Source organism: Pituophis catenifer, unplaced genomic scaffold (genome assembly GCF_029215685.1).
Source record: "Pituophis catenifer annectens isolate HBS135680 unplaced genomic scaffold, rPitCat1.0.hap2 SCAF_1, whole genome shotgun sequence".
Taxonomy (NCBI): domain Eukaryota; kingdom Metazoa; phylum Chordata; class Lepidosauria; order Squamata; family Colubridae; genus Pituophis; species Pituophis catenifer.
Genome location: NW_027256881.1, coordinates 67,172,635 through 67,188,756, shown reverse-complemented (window position 1 = coordinate 67,188,756; position 16,122 = coordinate 67,172,635). Strand labels below are relative to the sequence as shown.

The following is a 16,122-nucleotide window of genomic DNA, read 5'->3' as shown; positions in this document are numbered from 1 at the left end:
GGGGAAGGGGAAGACTTTTTAATGTAATTTATCAATCTCACTCTCCTCTTTCCCTGTTTATAATCAACTTATGTTCTCCGCAGTCCTCTTGTAATCAGGCATTTTAAACATCACTGAAATAAATGAAATATTTTGAATTATTTCATTTGTGTTTCTACCAAGTCAAGAAGCTTAAGTCTGCCAAACAGAAGAGATTCTGCATATTTTAATGAAAGATAAAACAACAATATAAACATACACAAATTTACAGAGAAAAGATCAGTTTTAATACATTTGGAATAAAAGGATTTCTTTTTTCCCCCTTAAAATATGGTATAAAAATAAATGCAAGAAACATTAACAGAATTTACAGACAACGGACAAAGACACAGACTTTCTTTCTTGATGTGAATACATCTGTGAGACAGAACCTTCTGTGCTAATTTATTGTGCAATAGCTGTGATGCCATATTAGGTATATTTATTAATATATTCTTTTTTTGTACATGTCTTCCAGTTTGTGAATGACAGCATTGTAAATAAATTGTGCCTAACAGAAGCTTTTTTTTAAAAAAAAAAAACTGTACTGGAAATTGCAGAAAATAAATAGACACAGATCCAGCTTGATATGAAGGCGAAAGTGAGCAGAGACTTTTCAAAATGGAGGCATCAAAAGATTACAGTAGTGAGTTCCTTGGAGTCTGTAATGCCTTGATATACACAAAAGAAAACAGGTCAGGTCCTTGCTCATGCAACATCTTGTTCTATTGTCCTCTGATTTCAGGCAATTAGTGAGCTACGAAGTATGTATAATGACTGAGTCTGCTTCCATGCTACAAGATGATCTTTTAGTAGGACTGCACTAGACTGGTTAATCTCTTTGATGTAAGCGATTTCCCCTGAGGAAAAGATAGAAACAAACAAACAGAAGAAAACAGAAGACAGAGGCATGTTCACTGAAAACCCAGTTCATTACCAAGCACCTACTTGTCCGGCTAACAATTTTTCACATGGTGACCTTAAATATGGGTTGCCTGTCCTTGGGTTCTTTCAGATATGAGCAGCATATCACTTGGTGGCTGCAGTATCAAGCAAGACATTCATTTTATTTCAGGCACAACTGCATAGGTGGAACTTTAGACCACCTAAAATGAAAGGATCAGTTGTGGGATTCAGCTGGTTCCGTTCGGATCTCACGAACCGGTAGCAGTGACTGCGGGAGGCTCTGCCCACTCCACCTGGACATAATGCACGACTACTGCGCATGCGCAGAAGGCTGTGTACATGCGCAGAGGTGGCTTGTGCAAGCAAAGCACACACTCACATTTGTGAACCGGTAGGGAAGGTAAGTGAATCCCACCTCTGGAGGGGATTCACTGGAATTGGTTCACCAAACCAGTTTCCAATCATCATCAAGGGAATCAGAACCAAATGCAAAGAACTCAGGGGAGATAGGCCTGTTTTGATCAACACAGGCTTGATTGAAAAACCACCACTTTCTTGGAACTCTCACACTTCATCCGGTGGAAGCCATTAAAATTACATTCTAAAAAACATCCAATTTCACCTGCACATTTTCAGATTTCCCTTTATCTGATGTTAATGTCCAAATGTCAGGTTCAATGTTCTGAAGACAGCAATGAAGATCTACGCTTCATTATGAAACCCTGAATTTTAACGCAATGAGTTGAAACAATCAAATGGCTAATTCACTATGCATTATTGCTGAGATGGCTTACATTTTAAATGCAATCCATCATTTATATTGATGATGATAATTAAATGCATATAATCCCCCCAACATCAATTCTACATTGTCATAAAATCATCAGATCCGATCTTTCCTTTCTTTTGATGATTATCACTTGTATATATTAGCAATAATGCCAAGCATTAATGACATCTCAATGATATAGCAAATGGTTGTTATGATGAGAAAAACAAAATCATTTGAATTTCTCATATGATGTAGAATGTAGAGCTGAAAGCAATGGGCACCACCAATTTATATATTTCTACAAAACCACAGAGGTTTTACAGTTCCAAAACCCGATAGTTTCAGAGTCACTAATGGAAATTATCCAGGTAATTTCTATAACTCTCCTTTTTCTAATTTCTACTCTAAGTTCATATATAATTACACTAAACTATAGTTTCTTGACACTGAGATCAACAAGATATTTGAAGCTATCACGCCCATTTCACAAATTCTGAAATAAACCATGTCCACACTCAAATTATCTTGTGATGCCAAAAGGTAACTCTAGGGAGATTCCTTTGCTGTTAGTATGCCATGTCAGCTGGTAATGCTATCTACCAAATTGCCTCATCAGATAAAGTTGTATCTGGTTTTTATAATAGTAGCCAATTGTACAGAAGCCCAGTAATCAGAGAATGGGCATCAGTGTATATAATACAAGTATATCTGCAAAGGAAAGTAAACAATAGGACAATAAGATTAAAATGGTATTCATTTCATTGAGCTGGAATGTTTTTATAAACCTAATTAGTTATTTGATGTTCCTCGTGTTTCTTAGAACTTCATGATCAATAGATTGATTAAAGGAAGAAAACACTGTGTTAATTAAAAAGGACACAATTCCTACTGACATACACAGTATTAGAAGGGTCATTTTTCATACACCTCAATACTTTCTCTCTCACTGAACGTCTGCTGTTGATCCACTGCTGGAAACATTCTATAAGGAAAACCTGCTGGAGCTTATGCATTTGATACATTAATTTTAATAAGTGGATGGAGTTACCATCTTTAGAATTTCTCATTGTGTTAGTTCTTCCACTAGCATAAAGATACATAATTTACATTTGGTTCTCACATCCTGACAAGCAAAGGAACTGGCTAATATAAAACTCCCAACAACCTACCCCTTTCTTCTATCCTTACTGTCACATCTCATCAAATCCCAATTATACTTCTGGTGAGGAGACTGGACATCCAAACCCTGTTCTTAGTAATTCCAGTAAGTCTCATCTGAATTAATAGCTATTTTTCAGATTTCAGATGGACTCAAGCCATGCCTGGAGTTTGTTGAAACTTGATCATATATGCTAGCAAGAAAGGAAAAATACAGGAAGTTTTGTTACAATGGCACAGCGGATGTGTGGTTATGGCTTTGAAAACTCTCATAGCTATTGCCAAAGAGGATATTTTTCAGAGTTCAGAGGTGACAATCTTCTGTTTAAGACTTGGGCTTAATGATTGCACGAGTTAGAAATTCTCAGCAGATGATAGCATCTGAACTTGTCGTGATTCAGAAGCTAAACAGAATTGTACCTGGTTAGTACTTAGAGATCTTCAGACAACACAACGTTCCAGTACAGGCTGCCTTCTCTAGGTTACATTGGGAATCGAAACAAAAAAATAATCCCTAAAATAGCCCAAGTTACCTCTGCACTGCTGCCAATAAGCAAGCCACCGAGGGTTGAATTTGACCTGAAGGAGATCATTTTATAGTTATAATAGAGAATTCAGTTACACATCTACAAATGTGCTGCTTTTCTAGGTCCTTTTTGCTCCCAAACAATAACAGAATTCACAATATAACATGCTGTGGTGAAACCACCATGCAAAAATAGGGGTTTTTGTTTCAAACTCTCCACTATTTTTTGTTGTTGTTTATTTGGCCAACAAGCAGGGGTACAATTCTCAAACAATTCTTAATCGCCAAGGTTATTTAAAAATAAGAGGATCTGGATGAGAGGATTACGAAACCCCAAATGCAGTAAATTCTTAAATTTATATTTCATTCTATTACTGTTAGGTTCGACTCTTTCCCCCTAAATATCCAATTTCTAAGTCCCATTCTCCAAAAACCTAATTTTCCTTGCAAGCATTCAAAGTACTTAAAATCATACTGTTCGTAATAGAGATATACTATGTCTGCTATGGGGTTCTTATCATTATATTAAAAACATTTAAAATGTTGCTTATTTAGAAATTTTTAAGGGAATTGGTTTTATGAAGACACAGAAAACAAAAACCATGATCTTTGCTGATGGTCTTCATAAATTATCACTTCAGTACACACAGCTTTGTTAACTGACTGCAACAGCAAAAGCCACAATACAGCACACTTATGCACACTCACACACACCACATGTGCGCACAGGAATGCACACCACTTGGCGGACAAGGTCAACAAACTGGAGTAGAAGCCAAGATCTTTCTACCTCTTTTCATAACAGGTTAGTGCTCGCCCTCAGTGTTGGTGTACAGTTTTTATGGCAGGGAAAAATTGGGATGTTTCTGCCCTACAAAAATAAATGTGTTGAATGCTTTAGTTTGAACCGGTGCAAAGGTTGAAAAGTGTGAATCCAAAGGCATTGGCATATACATTGTTAAAGAAACCCAAAGACCCGAGTCTAATTTTTTTTTTAAAGGTGGCTTTGATAAGAAAATGTAGGATGAAATGGATCCAGTCTAATAACATTCTAGTTGTCATATTCTCTCTTCTTAAAAGAAAAGGTTTCTGGGGCAGCACCGAGGTGGCATTGTAAAACAGCTTCTTTGCTCCTGCTGTTTAAATTATTTTTAGCAGGGCCTGACTTGTAACATCACCTGGTAGCTTGAGGTCAGCATCAACAAAACCCACATTATATCAGAGGACAATCTGTCAATCATAAGGCTCACGAGGTTATAAACTTACCACATTCCGTGTGAATTTCTCAAATGATGTTCGGCGATCCAGTGTATTTCCCAACTTGTGAAAGAAAAAAAACATAAAGGGGAAACAAAAGCAAAAGAAGCAAAACAAAACAAAACAAAACAAAACAAAACATGAAAATAAAAGCACAATGAAGCAATGGGTTGCTAAAACACAAAAGTCATAAAAAGAAACCCACAACACAAAAGCAAGTGCGGAAGATGAAATGCTCGTAGAAATAGAAGGGGGAATATATTTTCCCCTACAATTTTCTCCTGAGGCAGAGAATCAAAGTGCACAGAGGGGCATAGGTTGCCCACCTGAATGTAGTTTTAGGAATGCAGAGGGGCACAGAGGAGCTGGAAGGGGCGGGGCAGAGAGAATCACACTTGGCAACCAGAGCAGTTGTCCCATGCTTCATCCATCCCCACCCCCACCCCCTTACATGGATGTCTGCCTGGGTCAGCTTTGACAGTGCTGATTCACTGGGTGAAGAACAGCACTGACGTACAAGATCTGAGGCTTGCTTAGAATCAACTGCCAAGCCGATCAAACTGGGATAATACAAAACAAAACATGAAATTAAAACAGGACAAGGAGCCCTGCACATTCTGCCAATTACGTGACCACTTACACAATCTAAAGAACATAAACTGTTTTAAAAAAGAAGACTAGCCCTCTTCTGTTTAAGAAAAATCTCCATTTATTTACTGTATCTCAACTGCAAGGAGGAGTGTTGATTTTAAATAGTTTTCAAAGAACACATGCCATTAAATGTTAGGGCAATGCATTGCTTTAAGTTCCTTGTATCTTTTAAAATGCTAAATAGCACAGGTGGATCAGATCCCTAATGTACAGGGAGTTGGTTATCTCTTTTCTCTGCTGCCACAGGTCCAATAAGATGCCCCATCATATTGCTATTAGTCCTCAGAGCCAAGGCAAGTTTTGGAAGGGAGTTTATTTTTATTGTATTCCTAGGCGATGCCTTCTCACACTTGCTGTTTGGATGGTTTAATTTTTTTTGGGGGGGGGGGTTTCCTATTGCTTTTAACATTTTAAGGGAAGGAACATTAACTAACTACAAAACTGGATTATGAATTTGCACTATTGGATTCCTTATCTTCTGTCTTCCTAACTTTACAGACTGACACAACAAATCATTCCTATGCAAGCATTATTTATTAAATTCATTAAACCTGCTCTCCATTGTTTCTGCACTATTTCTCCGCCCCCCACCCCCACTGGATCTTTATACATTCAGCACAAGGATCTGAAACAAGCTACATAAGTACATTATGTTGAATCCAGAGATCTGATAATTATGAGCTCTAAATTATCAGAGTTAACTGAACCTCTTTTTAAGATCTCCATGTAGTGTGTAAGACCAGTGGAAGCAGGTTATCCATGCATACCCATTCTCTACAGCCCAAGTAAGTTTTCTCTGTGCATCCATGTCCTTACAGGGGCTTACACAAATGAGCGTCCCAGTAGATGGGTTCACCCAGTAGTAGTAAAAGAAATAATTAGTAACACAGAGCCTGTATGTACTATGCTGCCCATAACACCCTAGGTGACATCCACGGATGTCCAAAATTAATAGTCATAGTAATAATAAATAATAAACAAATATTATAGTAATAATAAATATTTTGAAGAAATAAAAAGTAGAGCCTAAATGTGTTGTAAGTACACATTTAAAATTATTTGTTATTGCTATATTTTGGGAACATTAAGCTCACTGTCTGTTCTTTCATTGTATTCTCCTTCCTTACTGTCACTATCTACCTGTTCTGACCCAGCTCCCCAAACACAACTAATCCTCTGAAGTTAAATCAATGATTCCTTTATTAGGAGCGACAGCAGCCTCGGCAAAAAGTTTCTCTCTCACTGCAGGCTAACAAGTCTGTTTGGCAGGTAGATGAATAGTTGTCTGACACATCTATTCATCTCTGCCCCCTGCCTTTTATCCCCAGAGCTAGGGTGAGACTTTGCTAGCAGCAGTGGCTCTTCTGTCCCGAGGATCAGCCCACAGATTTCCACTGCTCTCCTTTCCTCTGCTTTCTGCACATCCACGCATCAGGCACTGGACCCAGCTGTTCCTCCTTTTCCTCATCAGCCACCTCCAGACCTGGAGACTGTTGACTCTCCATCTGAGGGCTGATGAACAGCCCAGGCTCCACCTCTGTCTCTCTCTCTGTAACACTCCATTCCCTCTTCCCCCTTGGAGCTCTCAAATTGCCTTGATGCTAACCCTGACTCCCACGCCTCCTCGTCATCTGATTCAGCTGCTAGAGGGGCTGGCGGCTGATAGACTACAACACTATCTTTCTAAGGAGGCCATCCTACTGGAACTCTTTTTTTTTCCCAGACACAGATCCTGAACAAGACTAAGAAGAAAACAGAATTCCCAGTAACCAAGGATTTATCGCTCTAAAATTTCATGCATTTATTAGGTATGGTTTGAGTTCTTAGTGGAACTTACCTTTGACTACAAAAAAGCTTAGATGAAACAAATTCAGTGTTTGTAGCTTTGTACAATTAAATTATATCTGCTGTGAAGTAAAGAAATCATACTACATCGACTATACTTATATAACTTTCTAAAATGTTTTGACCTGCTCTTATCTGTTTTCCTAAGTTATAGTCCTACAATTACTTTCAAAATGATACAAAATAAATGTCAACATGAAATTAATTTGCTCATGCAAAGATGCAAAATAAATATAGGCATGGATCCCACCATCATTATGGGATGCTCAGATTGAACTAAACTCTTCACCTACCAGATATACAGCTCATTTACCCAAAGAGAGAACGATAGATGGGAACCACTGCTGAAAGAATAGAAATACATAGAAAAGATGGAATAATACCTTCTTCTTGGCCTGCAGTAATTCCTGGTAGGCACTGGATCGTATGAACCGTGGATATGAATCACTTTTCATCAACTTGTAGATGTGCTCCTAAAATAAAAGAATATAGAAAAGTTTTCACTTTTGAAATCTGATCTTTTGAAAGTAATTTTTTTAAAATAAAAAAAGAGGATACCAGAGAAATAGTGCAGATTATTATGTACATGTGAAATTCATTCCTAGGGTAGCATAGAAATCTGGTTCTGTTAATACAGTGCTTACTAAATGATTTCTAATAAAGTTGCAAACTTTAGGGTTTTCAGTTAAAGAAATTAACAAGATTTGGCATCAATCCAAGCATTATGAGAGTCTTCTGCACAAACTAGTTTACAAGGGTTTTGTTTCAGCAAAAAGAGGCTTTGAATGGCCATTTATCTAATTTGCATGAATTAGTTAATTTTACACCAGTGTAAAATTTAGTGCAAAAATGTCAGGATACTCAAGAACTTTGGCTCTGTGATATTCTCAAACTAATGATTGTTTAAGGAAAATCTACAAGCAAAAGAGATTCTTGCCAGATCACTGAGTTTGGGATCATCACAATCAGTTCGGTCTGATGCCATATTGCATTGTGAATGAAAAGTTAATAATGCTGAATATTTTGTTGACATCTTTGTCACGTCTACAGGAGCAACTATATGGGAGAAGCAAATGAATCCTTCTCAAACAAAAAAAAAGAGAGAAGTGAGTGCTTTTTGAAAGCAGACTGAGAGACAACACAATGTGACACAGAAGATCAAGTCAGAGCAGAAGTTTGATTGGAAGTTGGCTCATCAGAAACCTCTCTTTGGCAACCCTATTGCAGGACATTGAGCTGTTACAGACTTTCAGTGTTCTGTGTTTCACTTACCAATAAACCAAATATTACAAACAAACTTCTTCTAACGGAGGTGAAGAGTTTTTGTTCCTATATTTTTTTACTGCTCAGGAAGGTGGGGACGTGGCTAGCAACAGTAGTGTTTTGGACTTTGTATTATCTTATTTATGTTTTTAATTTATATAGCTTTATAATTGTCAGCCACCTAGAATTATCGTGAGGTAAGATGGGCGGCCTATAAATTTTATAAATAAAACAAAACAAACAGTGTTTATTTGGCTTATTTGGTTTATTTCTAGGATTACTTACTTGTCCTACAGCTAATGTTATCCTGAGTGATACACATCATAAAAATATAAATAAAATTCTGTATAAATCAAAAAGTAATAATCTGTGACGGCAGGGCATTTTCCCCAATCACATGTCCCAGGTGATTATCCCCACAGGGGGACGCCAAAGGTCCCCAACCCATGAGGGCTGAAGGAAACTAAGTTATCCTCTCTGTGGCTAACCACCCCCTCTCAAAAAAAAAAAAAAAAAACCTTAGCCTTTTTCAAGTGGATAAAATCAATTTTATTTTGTAGTGGTTTTGGATGCTGGTACATTTGGGTTTCTAGTTCCATGGGTCTCTTTTTAATGTCATTGTATTGTAAGTTTCTTGGAGTCTTTGAAATGAGTAAGTATACAGAGCATTGTATAATTATAAAATAAATAAAATAATTTAGTAACAGAAACAGAGGCTAAAAGAGATATCATATAATAAAATGGAAGAAAAGGCTCAGCAGCAGGATAAAGTTACAAAGCATTAAAAGACTACGAGATTTTTTTTTAAAGTATTTCCCTGGTGCTGAAAAGATAACAAATGATAGCGTAATTTGGAAATGGCTACTGAAAAGTCTTGCTTCCAAGTAGTCACCCACTAAGTCAACATTTGAGGATTTCTATAATCTTTAAAGGTGTAACAGGATAAAAAGTACATAAAGGACCTCTTCATTTTTAAACAGTAGTACTTCTGTTTAGACAGCTGCCAGCTGATATTTTTTCATATAACACAGCTACTAAAACAAGTGCGCTCAAGCACACAGCTCATATCAGCCCACAGTCTTAAACACAAAGCTGTATCTCAGAAAAACAAAGATAGAACAGTGTTTCTCAAACTTGACAAGTTGACAAGTTGACATGCTGACTGAGGAATTTCAAGAGTTGAAGTTCACACGTCTTAAAGTTGTCAGGTTTGAAGAACACTGCACTATCCAATCACTTCCACTAATGCAAACCTACAGGAGACCAACAAGGCAGTTGGTATAGAAAATACGTATATAGACAGCCATCTAGTGGTGTGAAAAATTATTAGCATTTTCTGTATAGATTTTAGCAAGTAGAAAAATTCAGATGCATTTTTAAATAATCTGTGTCACCCTACATTTCTGGGCCTTGTCAGTAAAATGCAGGCAGCTGCAGCCAATGTCTCTGGCCAATTTACTGTGAGTTGAAGATAAAATTCAAGACATTGGACAGCTGCCTAAAGTTCAACTACTAAAGTTAGGAAATGCACTACTATGTTGATTTAGTTTATACCCTTGAAGAAGACTGAATTTGGGTATGATTCTCCAATTCATTTGAGGAAATAAATAATTGTTAGTGAAAGTGATTTAGCATGATTTGGATTAATTAAGTAGCTTGCTTTCTATAAAACAATTATTCAGTTTGTATCTGAAAGCTATGTGAGTAAACTACAGATTTTATATTTTGAAGTCAGGTCCTACCTTTTCCTTGTACTCAGTTTCTTGTGCATGTAACATTTTGGGGTAGAACAGCCTAAAAATTTTATAGGTAATTTCAGTGCCAAATAAGTATACCAAATCCAAAACAATATAATACAATTCTAGAACAATTTGTTATTGCAAAGCTCAATAATACGTAATATTTTGGCTGAAATAACATATATGAAAATTGACTTTTTGTAGAAAATTTGTTTCTTTGCAGATTAATATGTTGTAAGGTCTACCAGGCTCGGCTTGGCACTTCACAGGCATCCTACTATCAAAGACTAGAATGGTGGGGAAGGATAGATGGGCAATGAAGCTGTGTATGTACGATGGGAAACAGGGAGATGGGGGAATGGCAGGTGATAAAGATCAGAGAAGCCCAGAACCAGTTGTACCAAAATCCAAGACCAGGCACCCTGGGAAAGAATGTTGATTACCCCAAAACATCTCAGCCTTCCCAAACCACTTCAGCGAGTTCCAATTGGCTGAAGACGGACTAGTCACAGGGGGAGGGCTGGGATGAAGGAAACCTTTCTGAATCCTTTGAGCGTGGGAAACCCAGAGCTAGCCTGATTTTACTGTAGCCAGCATCTTTTTAGTAAAAGAACCTTTCACTTCAACCAAATGGAATCGAGGGTCTTTCTTTCCTAAGGGATCAGATTAGGGCAGGTCTGACCTATGTAATGTTGAGCCAAAGAGAGCATTTGTCAAGATAAAAAGAAAGTGTTGTTTCATTTTAAATTAAATTGAATTATTTCAGTTTAATCAAACTCTTCCCTAGTCAGAAGGATTCTCAGAGGGAATGAGGCAAGCAAGTGACAAAAACAGCACTGTGGATTCTTGACACAAGTTCTATCATCTGTAAAAAGAGGCAGGGCTTCCATTACTACAACACTACTTTGCCTTCATCATACTTTGACCTTCTGTTGCATTAAAAGTTAGCTTGGAATAGTTCTGCAGCCATTCCCAAAACTTTAGGAGCTTAGGAGATTCAAGGTGCTGGTAATGACCTATAAAGCTCTACATGGCTTAGGCCCAGGATACTTGGCGGACCATCTGCAACCACCAACAGCTTCCCATTGCCTGGTGCGTTCCCACAGGGAGGGCCTGCTCTGGGTACCGTCAGTTAGACAATGTCGGCTGGCGGCCCCCAGGGGTAGAGCTTTCTCTGTGGGCGCGCCCACCCTTTGGAATCAACTCCCTCTGGGGCTCCAGCTGGCTCCTGATCTCCGCACCTTTTGCCGCGAATTAAAAACATGGCTGTTCACGGCGCCTAGCCTGGACTGAGGGGGTTTTCTATTATTTTAATGGGTTTTAATATTTGTTTATGTAGGTATTTTATGTTTTTATTGGTTTGTTTTAATTGTTGTGAGCCGCGCTGAGTCCTATGGAGATAGGGTGGCATATAAGTTATATTAAATAAATAATAAATAAATAAATAACTTGTTGGTTAGGATCAATATGCACCTAGCTGCAAGGGGGGGGGAAGAGTTATAGTATATTTCCATTACTTACATAGTTATTTTTAGAATGTAAATGAACTTGGTTAGCCTATAAACCACAGTACATTATATGCTTATTAAGAAACTTTATTATTAGACAAAAATTTGTTGATTCAGGGAAATTATATCTAGGATTTATTGGCACAAGCCTATTTTTAATTAGTGGGCAAGTTATTAAAGCAGAATTTAAGCTGAATTTCTAGCATATTGCATATACATATAGCAATATGTATGCAATATGCTAGAATGTTATTTTTAGAATGTAAATGAACTTGGTTAGCCTATAAACCACAGTACATTATATGCTTATTAAGAAACTTTATTATTAGACAAAAATTTGTTGATTCAGGGAAATTATATCTAGGATTTATTGGCACAAGCCTATTTTTAATTAGTGGGCAAGTTATTAAAACAGAATTTAAGCTGAATTTCTAGCATATTGCATACATATAGCGCTCTTTGTTAAATACAGATCTAGAATATATTAGAAAAGGAATGGTAAAGTCGGAAACAGTTTTTCACAGCTCTATTTCTCCATCAAGACATCACTGGTACATATCTGTGAAAATAGTTATACCAACCTGAGCATCGACAAATGTATATCGCCCTGCTTCCTTCACATTCTGTGTGGTTTTGTCATAACTTTTTGAGTCTAGATTAATGGCACTTGGTGCTCCAGGGGCAAGGAATTCTTGCCAGATTTCCTGTACTCTAACAGGAACCTCACGGATGGGTCTCTTCTTCAGATCTTCTACTGCTAACCAGAACCTGTATAAGTAAATGGGCAAACAGCAGTAATGGACTGGATACTGAATCATCTTGAAAGGTTGGTTTGATTTTTAAAATACCCCTTTAAAAATACATGTAGAAGCCTGAGAACATTGCATCATCTCTCTGGGGTCTCATTTCACTTTAATGTGAGGTAGATGAATCCATTTCTCATCCATATTTCTGGTGTGGTTTTTTTTTCCCCCATTCATAGTTCTTCTCCGTGTTCACATTACTTTTGAGATGTTTCAAAAATAACTCCAAATATTAACTTAAATACATGTTTAAAGTATTTTTTTTTCTGAAAAAGTCGATAGATAAATAACTTCAGAGTAAGGAGCTAGTAAATTGTGTATAGACATGTCAGAATTTGCAGCGACTAATGTCTGCAACTATCTTGCTGTAGTTGGGAGTTCAAAGCCACTGAACATGCATCTCCAATGTCAGGGCAACTGTATTTAAGGCACTGTTATTTTATTTATTAGGCATATCTTGTGGACAGAGACAATTCAGGAGAAACGGACAAATGATTAAAAAAAGCTGCATTGTTGTGATTAAAGCTCTGCCCCTTTTATATGTGCATCATGGTGGCACGTGTTGGTTTTGACCAAAACACCAGAATCTATCAGTGCTATGGTTATAGATATGGGAACTATAGATATGAGCAACATTGGCTCATTTTGTATTCAGTGACTCCTTTCAATAATCTATAATCATACTTTAAAACTAAGAGACATGACAATATGTAGTATAAAAATGGATAAATTATAGTATTATAATCATTGTGGCATTATAAATAGCCATGGTTTTAATTAAATCCACAGTTAATCAACACTTAAACATAGAATATATCAATATAAGAGAGATACTGTGTTTGATTTGAAAAAAATCCTCTCTAAAGAGTTTTCTTTAGGATTCTAATTTGATAGGCCAAGAAAAGATACATGAAACATAGAGTCAGATGGGAACAAGTAGATTCTATCTAGAGATGGGTTTGCCTTCTTTCCTTGTTGAATACTTCTACTCATGGAAGGCAGTGTGCTCAATTTTCATCATCCCTTTGGTCTTTTGCAGTCTTCTGTGATAGATGCCATTTTAATCCCTAGATCAGTACACCTTACATTCTACGTGTAATTGTGCAAGATGAGATCCAGTGTGATGTAGTGGTTAAAGCACCAGGCTAGAAACCAGGAAACTATGCATTCTAGTCCTGCCTTATGTACAAAAGCCATTGGAATAATGGCAGTCATACTTTATCAGCCATTGATATCAGGCTTAGTTGACAAGCCAGTTGGCTAATTCCTGTTGCAACCTTAGGGTTGATCTGAAAAAAGCAGACCCTGCACTTGTGGGAAGAAGATGAAGGAGGAGGAGGACGATGATAACGAGGACGAGGAGGAAAGGAGGGGGAGGGGGAGGAAGAAGAAGTAAATCCTTGATTATCTGTGGTTAGTAGGACATCAAGTGCTAAGAATCAATGTGCCTGGATTTATACCTTTAACACTCTAACCTAAGAGTGAGCAACTATGGCAACTTTATGACTTGTGGACCTCATAACTGGCTCAGGAATTCTGGGAATTGAAGTCCACAGGTCATGGTTGCCCACCCCGTCCAAATAATCTTCAACACTTCGGAGAGTAGAAGAAGCAATGAAAAATAAGGCTTGCCCTCTTGCTTATTCCACCAAACCAGGGGTCGGCAACCTTAAACACTCAAAGAGTTACAAAGGTCTTAACTGGAAGCCCCCGTTCAATTCTAGAGCCGACCAGAAGTCTGGTTCCCACACCATAGATCTCCTCCTAGCACGGCGTCCTTTTTCCTCTGCCTGTCCTAACCAAAAGCCCTATCAATTGTGGAGCCGACCAGCAACAGGGAGCTGCAGCAGAGGGATGAAAGAGCCACATGCGGCTCCAGAGCCACGGGTTGCTGAACCCTGCACTAAGCCAATGCACTGACTGTAAGGAATATGTCACTGGATTAAAATTCTTTGGATCAAGTAACTGACAGTTTGGTTTAGAAGAATATAATTACTCTTGTGCAGAAAACTGTGCAGAAAATCACAGTATAAACAAGTCAATATTTAAATATCTATTTAAAGTATGTAACAGGATAGTTCACACCAAAGAACAATTTCTTTCATGTAATCAACCTTAAATAACCTCCTCAGCTCACAAGGATATGTCAGTAACAATATTCAGTGGAGGCCTCTGCTCTCTCTTTGACTCTCCAGTTAGCCATTCTAACATGGAGTATTCATCAAGCGAAAGATCTCTTGCATCTTCATCCAGCTGGCCTTTCAATAAGATCACAATTTATGGTACTCCCAGTCAGGAAGGCAAGAAGGCTACAAACACCATCTATGCTTTCAGCAATGCTGTACTAAGAGAAATTATCAGGTGTGTGGGACAGGTTTTGCCTTTTTTGATTTTACATTTTAAGAAATAGATACCTACCTATAAATAAAATTCATGCCTAACAAAAAATGATACCAAGAAAAATTCAGCAGTAGTGATCGTTCATGCAATGGAATTGAGTCCTAACATTTATGGTTAAAGACATTGTAAGATAACAGTGAAGATATGGGAGCTGCATTTCATCATATATGAACCTGTACCCAGCATCCATCAAAATTATAAGAAAGAAGGAAGACAGGAAACAGATACTTAAGGGTACCACTTCTAAGCTTCCTATGGTTTTTGCCATGCCTGCCTGATTTCAGAGCATATTGTGGCAAGAGAATCAATGTTTATTTATTTTTCTGCAGAGAAGAGCAAACAAGAATGATTAGGGGTTGGAGACTAAAACATACAAAGAACAGTTACAGGAATTGGGTATGTCTAGTCTAATGAAAAGAAGGACTGGGGAGACATAATAGCAGAGTTCCGATATTTGAAAGGCTCCTACAAAGACGAGGGGGTCAGACTATTTTTCAAAGTACCAAAAAGCAAGTCGAGTAGCAGTCGATGGAAACTAATCAAGGAGAAAAGAAACCTAGAACTAAGAAGAGATTTCTTAACAGTGAGAGCAATCAATGGAACAACTTGCCTTCAGAAGTTGTGGATGCTCCATCACTGGAGGCTTTCAACAAGAGATTGGACAATCATTTAACTGAAATGATATAGGGTCTCCTGCCCAAGCATAGGGTGTGGACTAGAAGACCTCCAAGGTCCCTCCCAATTCTATTGTTCTATGTTCTTTCTCCTATGAGTTACATAGGCGGTAATCACATATTGGAATGAAAATGGACAATGCAAATAATAATGAAAAATAACAACAAAGCTGAGGCCAAGAGTAAGAACAAGTCAAAGAAGCATCAGAAGAAGAGGTCTGAGTCTCAGATGAACAACAGATGCTGCAAACAACTCAAAATAGAGGAATTGTTGCTGCACAAAGAAATGGCAAGTGAGTCATGCATCTTCTTATTTTTCAATAAATATGCTGTTTTGGATTTGGATAAAGAGCTGTCATGCCTAGAGGACAAGGAACAATTAGAAAATAGACAATAACCTAAGGACAAAAGGGCAGAGGAAGATAAATTTATCTTGAAAAAGACATGACATTGCAAGAAGCATTACCAAAAGATAACGAAGAACCCAAGCCACAAGAAATATTATAGGAATGAAAGTAAAACAGAAAAGAACACCAAGGCATCACAGGGAAGGGAGGATTGATGTATTAAATGTTTGCTTGTCTTAAAAAAAAATTACGAAA

The 16,122-nt window shown here is 37.6% G+C and overlaps 1 protein-coding gene across 1 annotated transcript in view; it reads right to left on the bottom strand.

The window, feature by feature from the left end:
* Nucleotides 1-337: 337 nt before the first annotated feature.
* Nucleotides 338-16,122, bottom strand: part of RGS7 (regulator of G protein signaling 7) — a 179,991-nt gene continuing 164,206 nt past the window's right edge. Inside the window, 6 exon segments of the mRNA XM_070950673.1 lie at nt 338-825; nt 828-878; nt 3,388-3,433; nt 4,647-4,700; nt 7,517-7,606; nt 12,225-12,411. Coding sequence (XP_070806774.1) covers nt 776-825; nt 828-878; nt 3,388-3,433; nt 4,647-4,700; nt 7,517-7,606; nt 12,225-12,411 — 478 coding nt within the window. The 3' untranslated portion in view covers nt 338-775.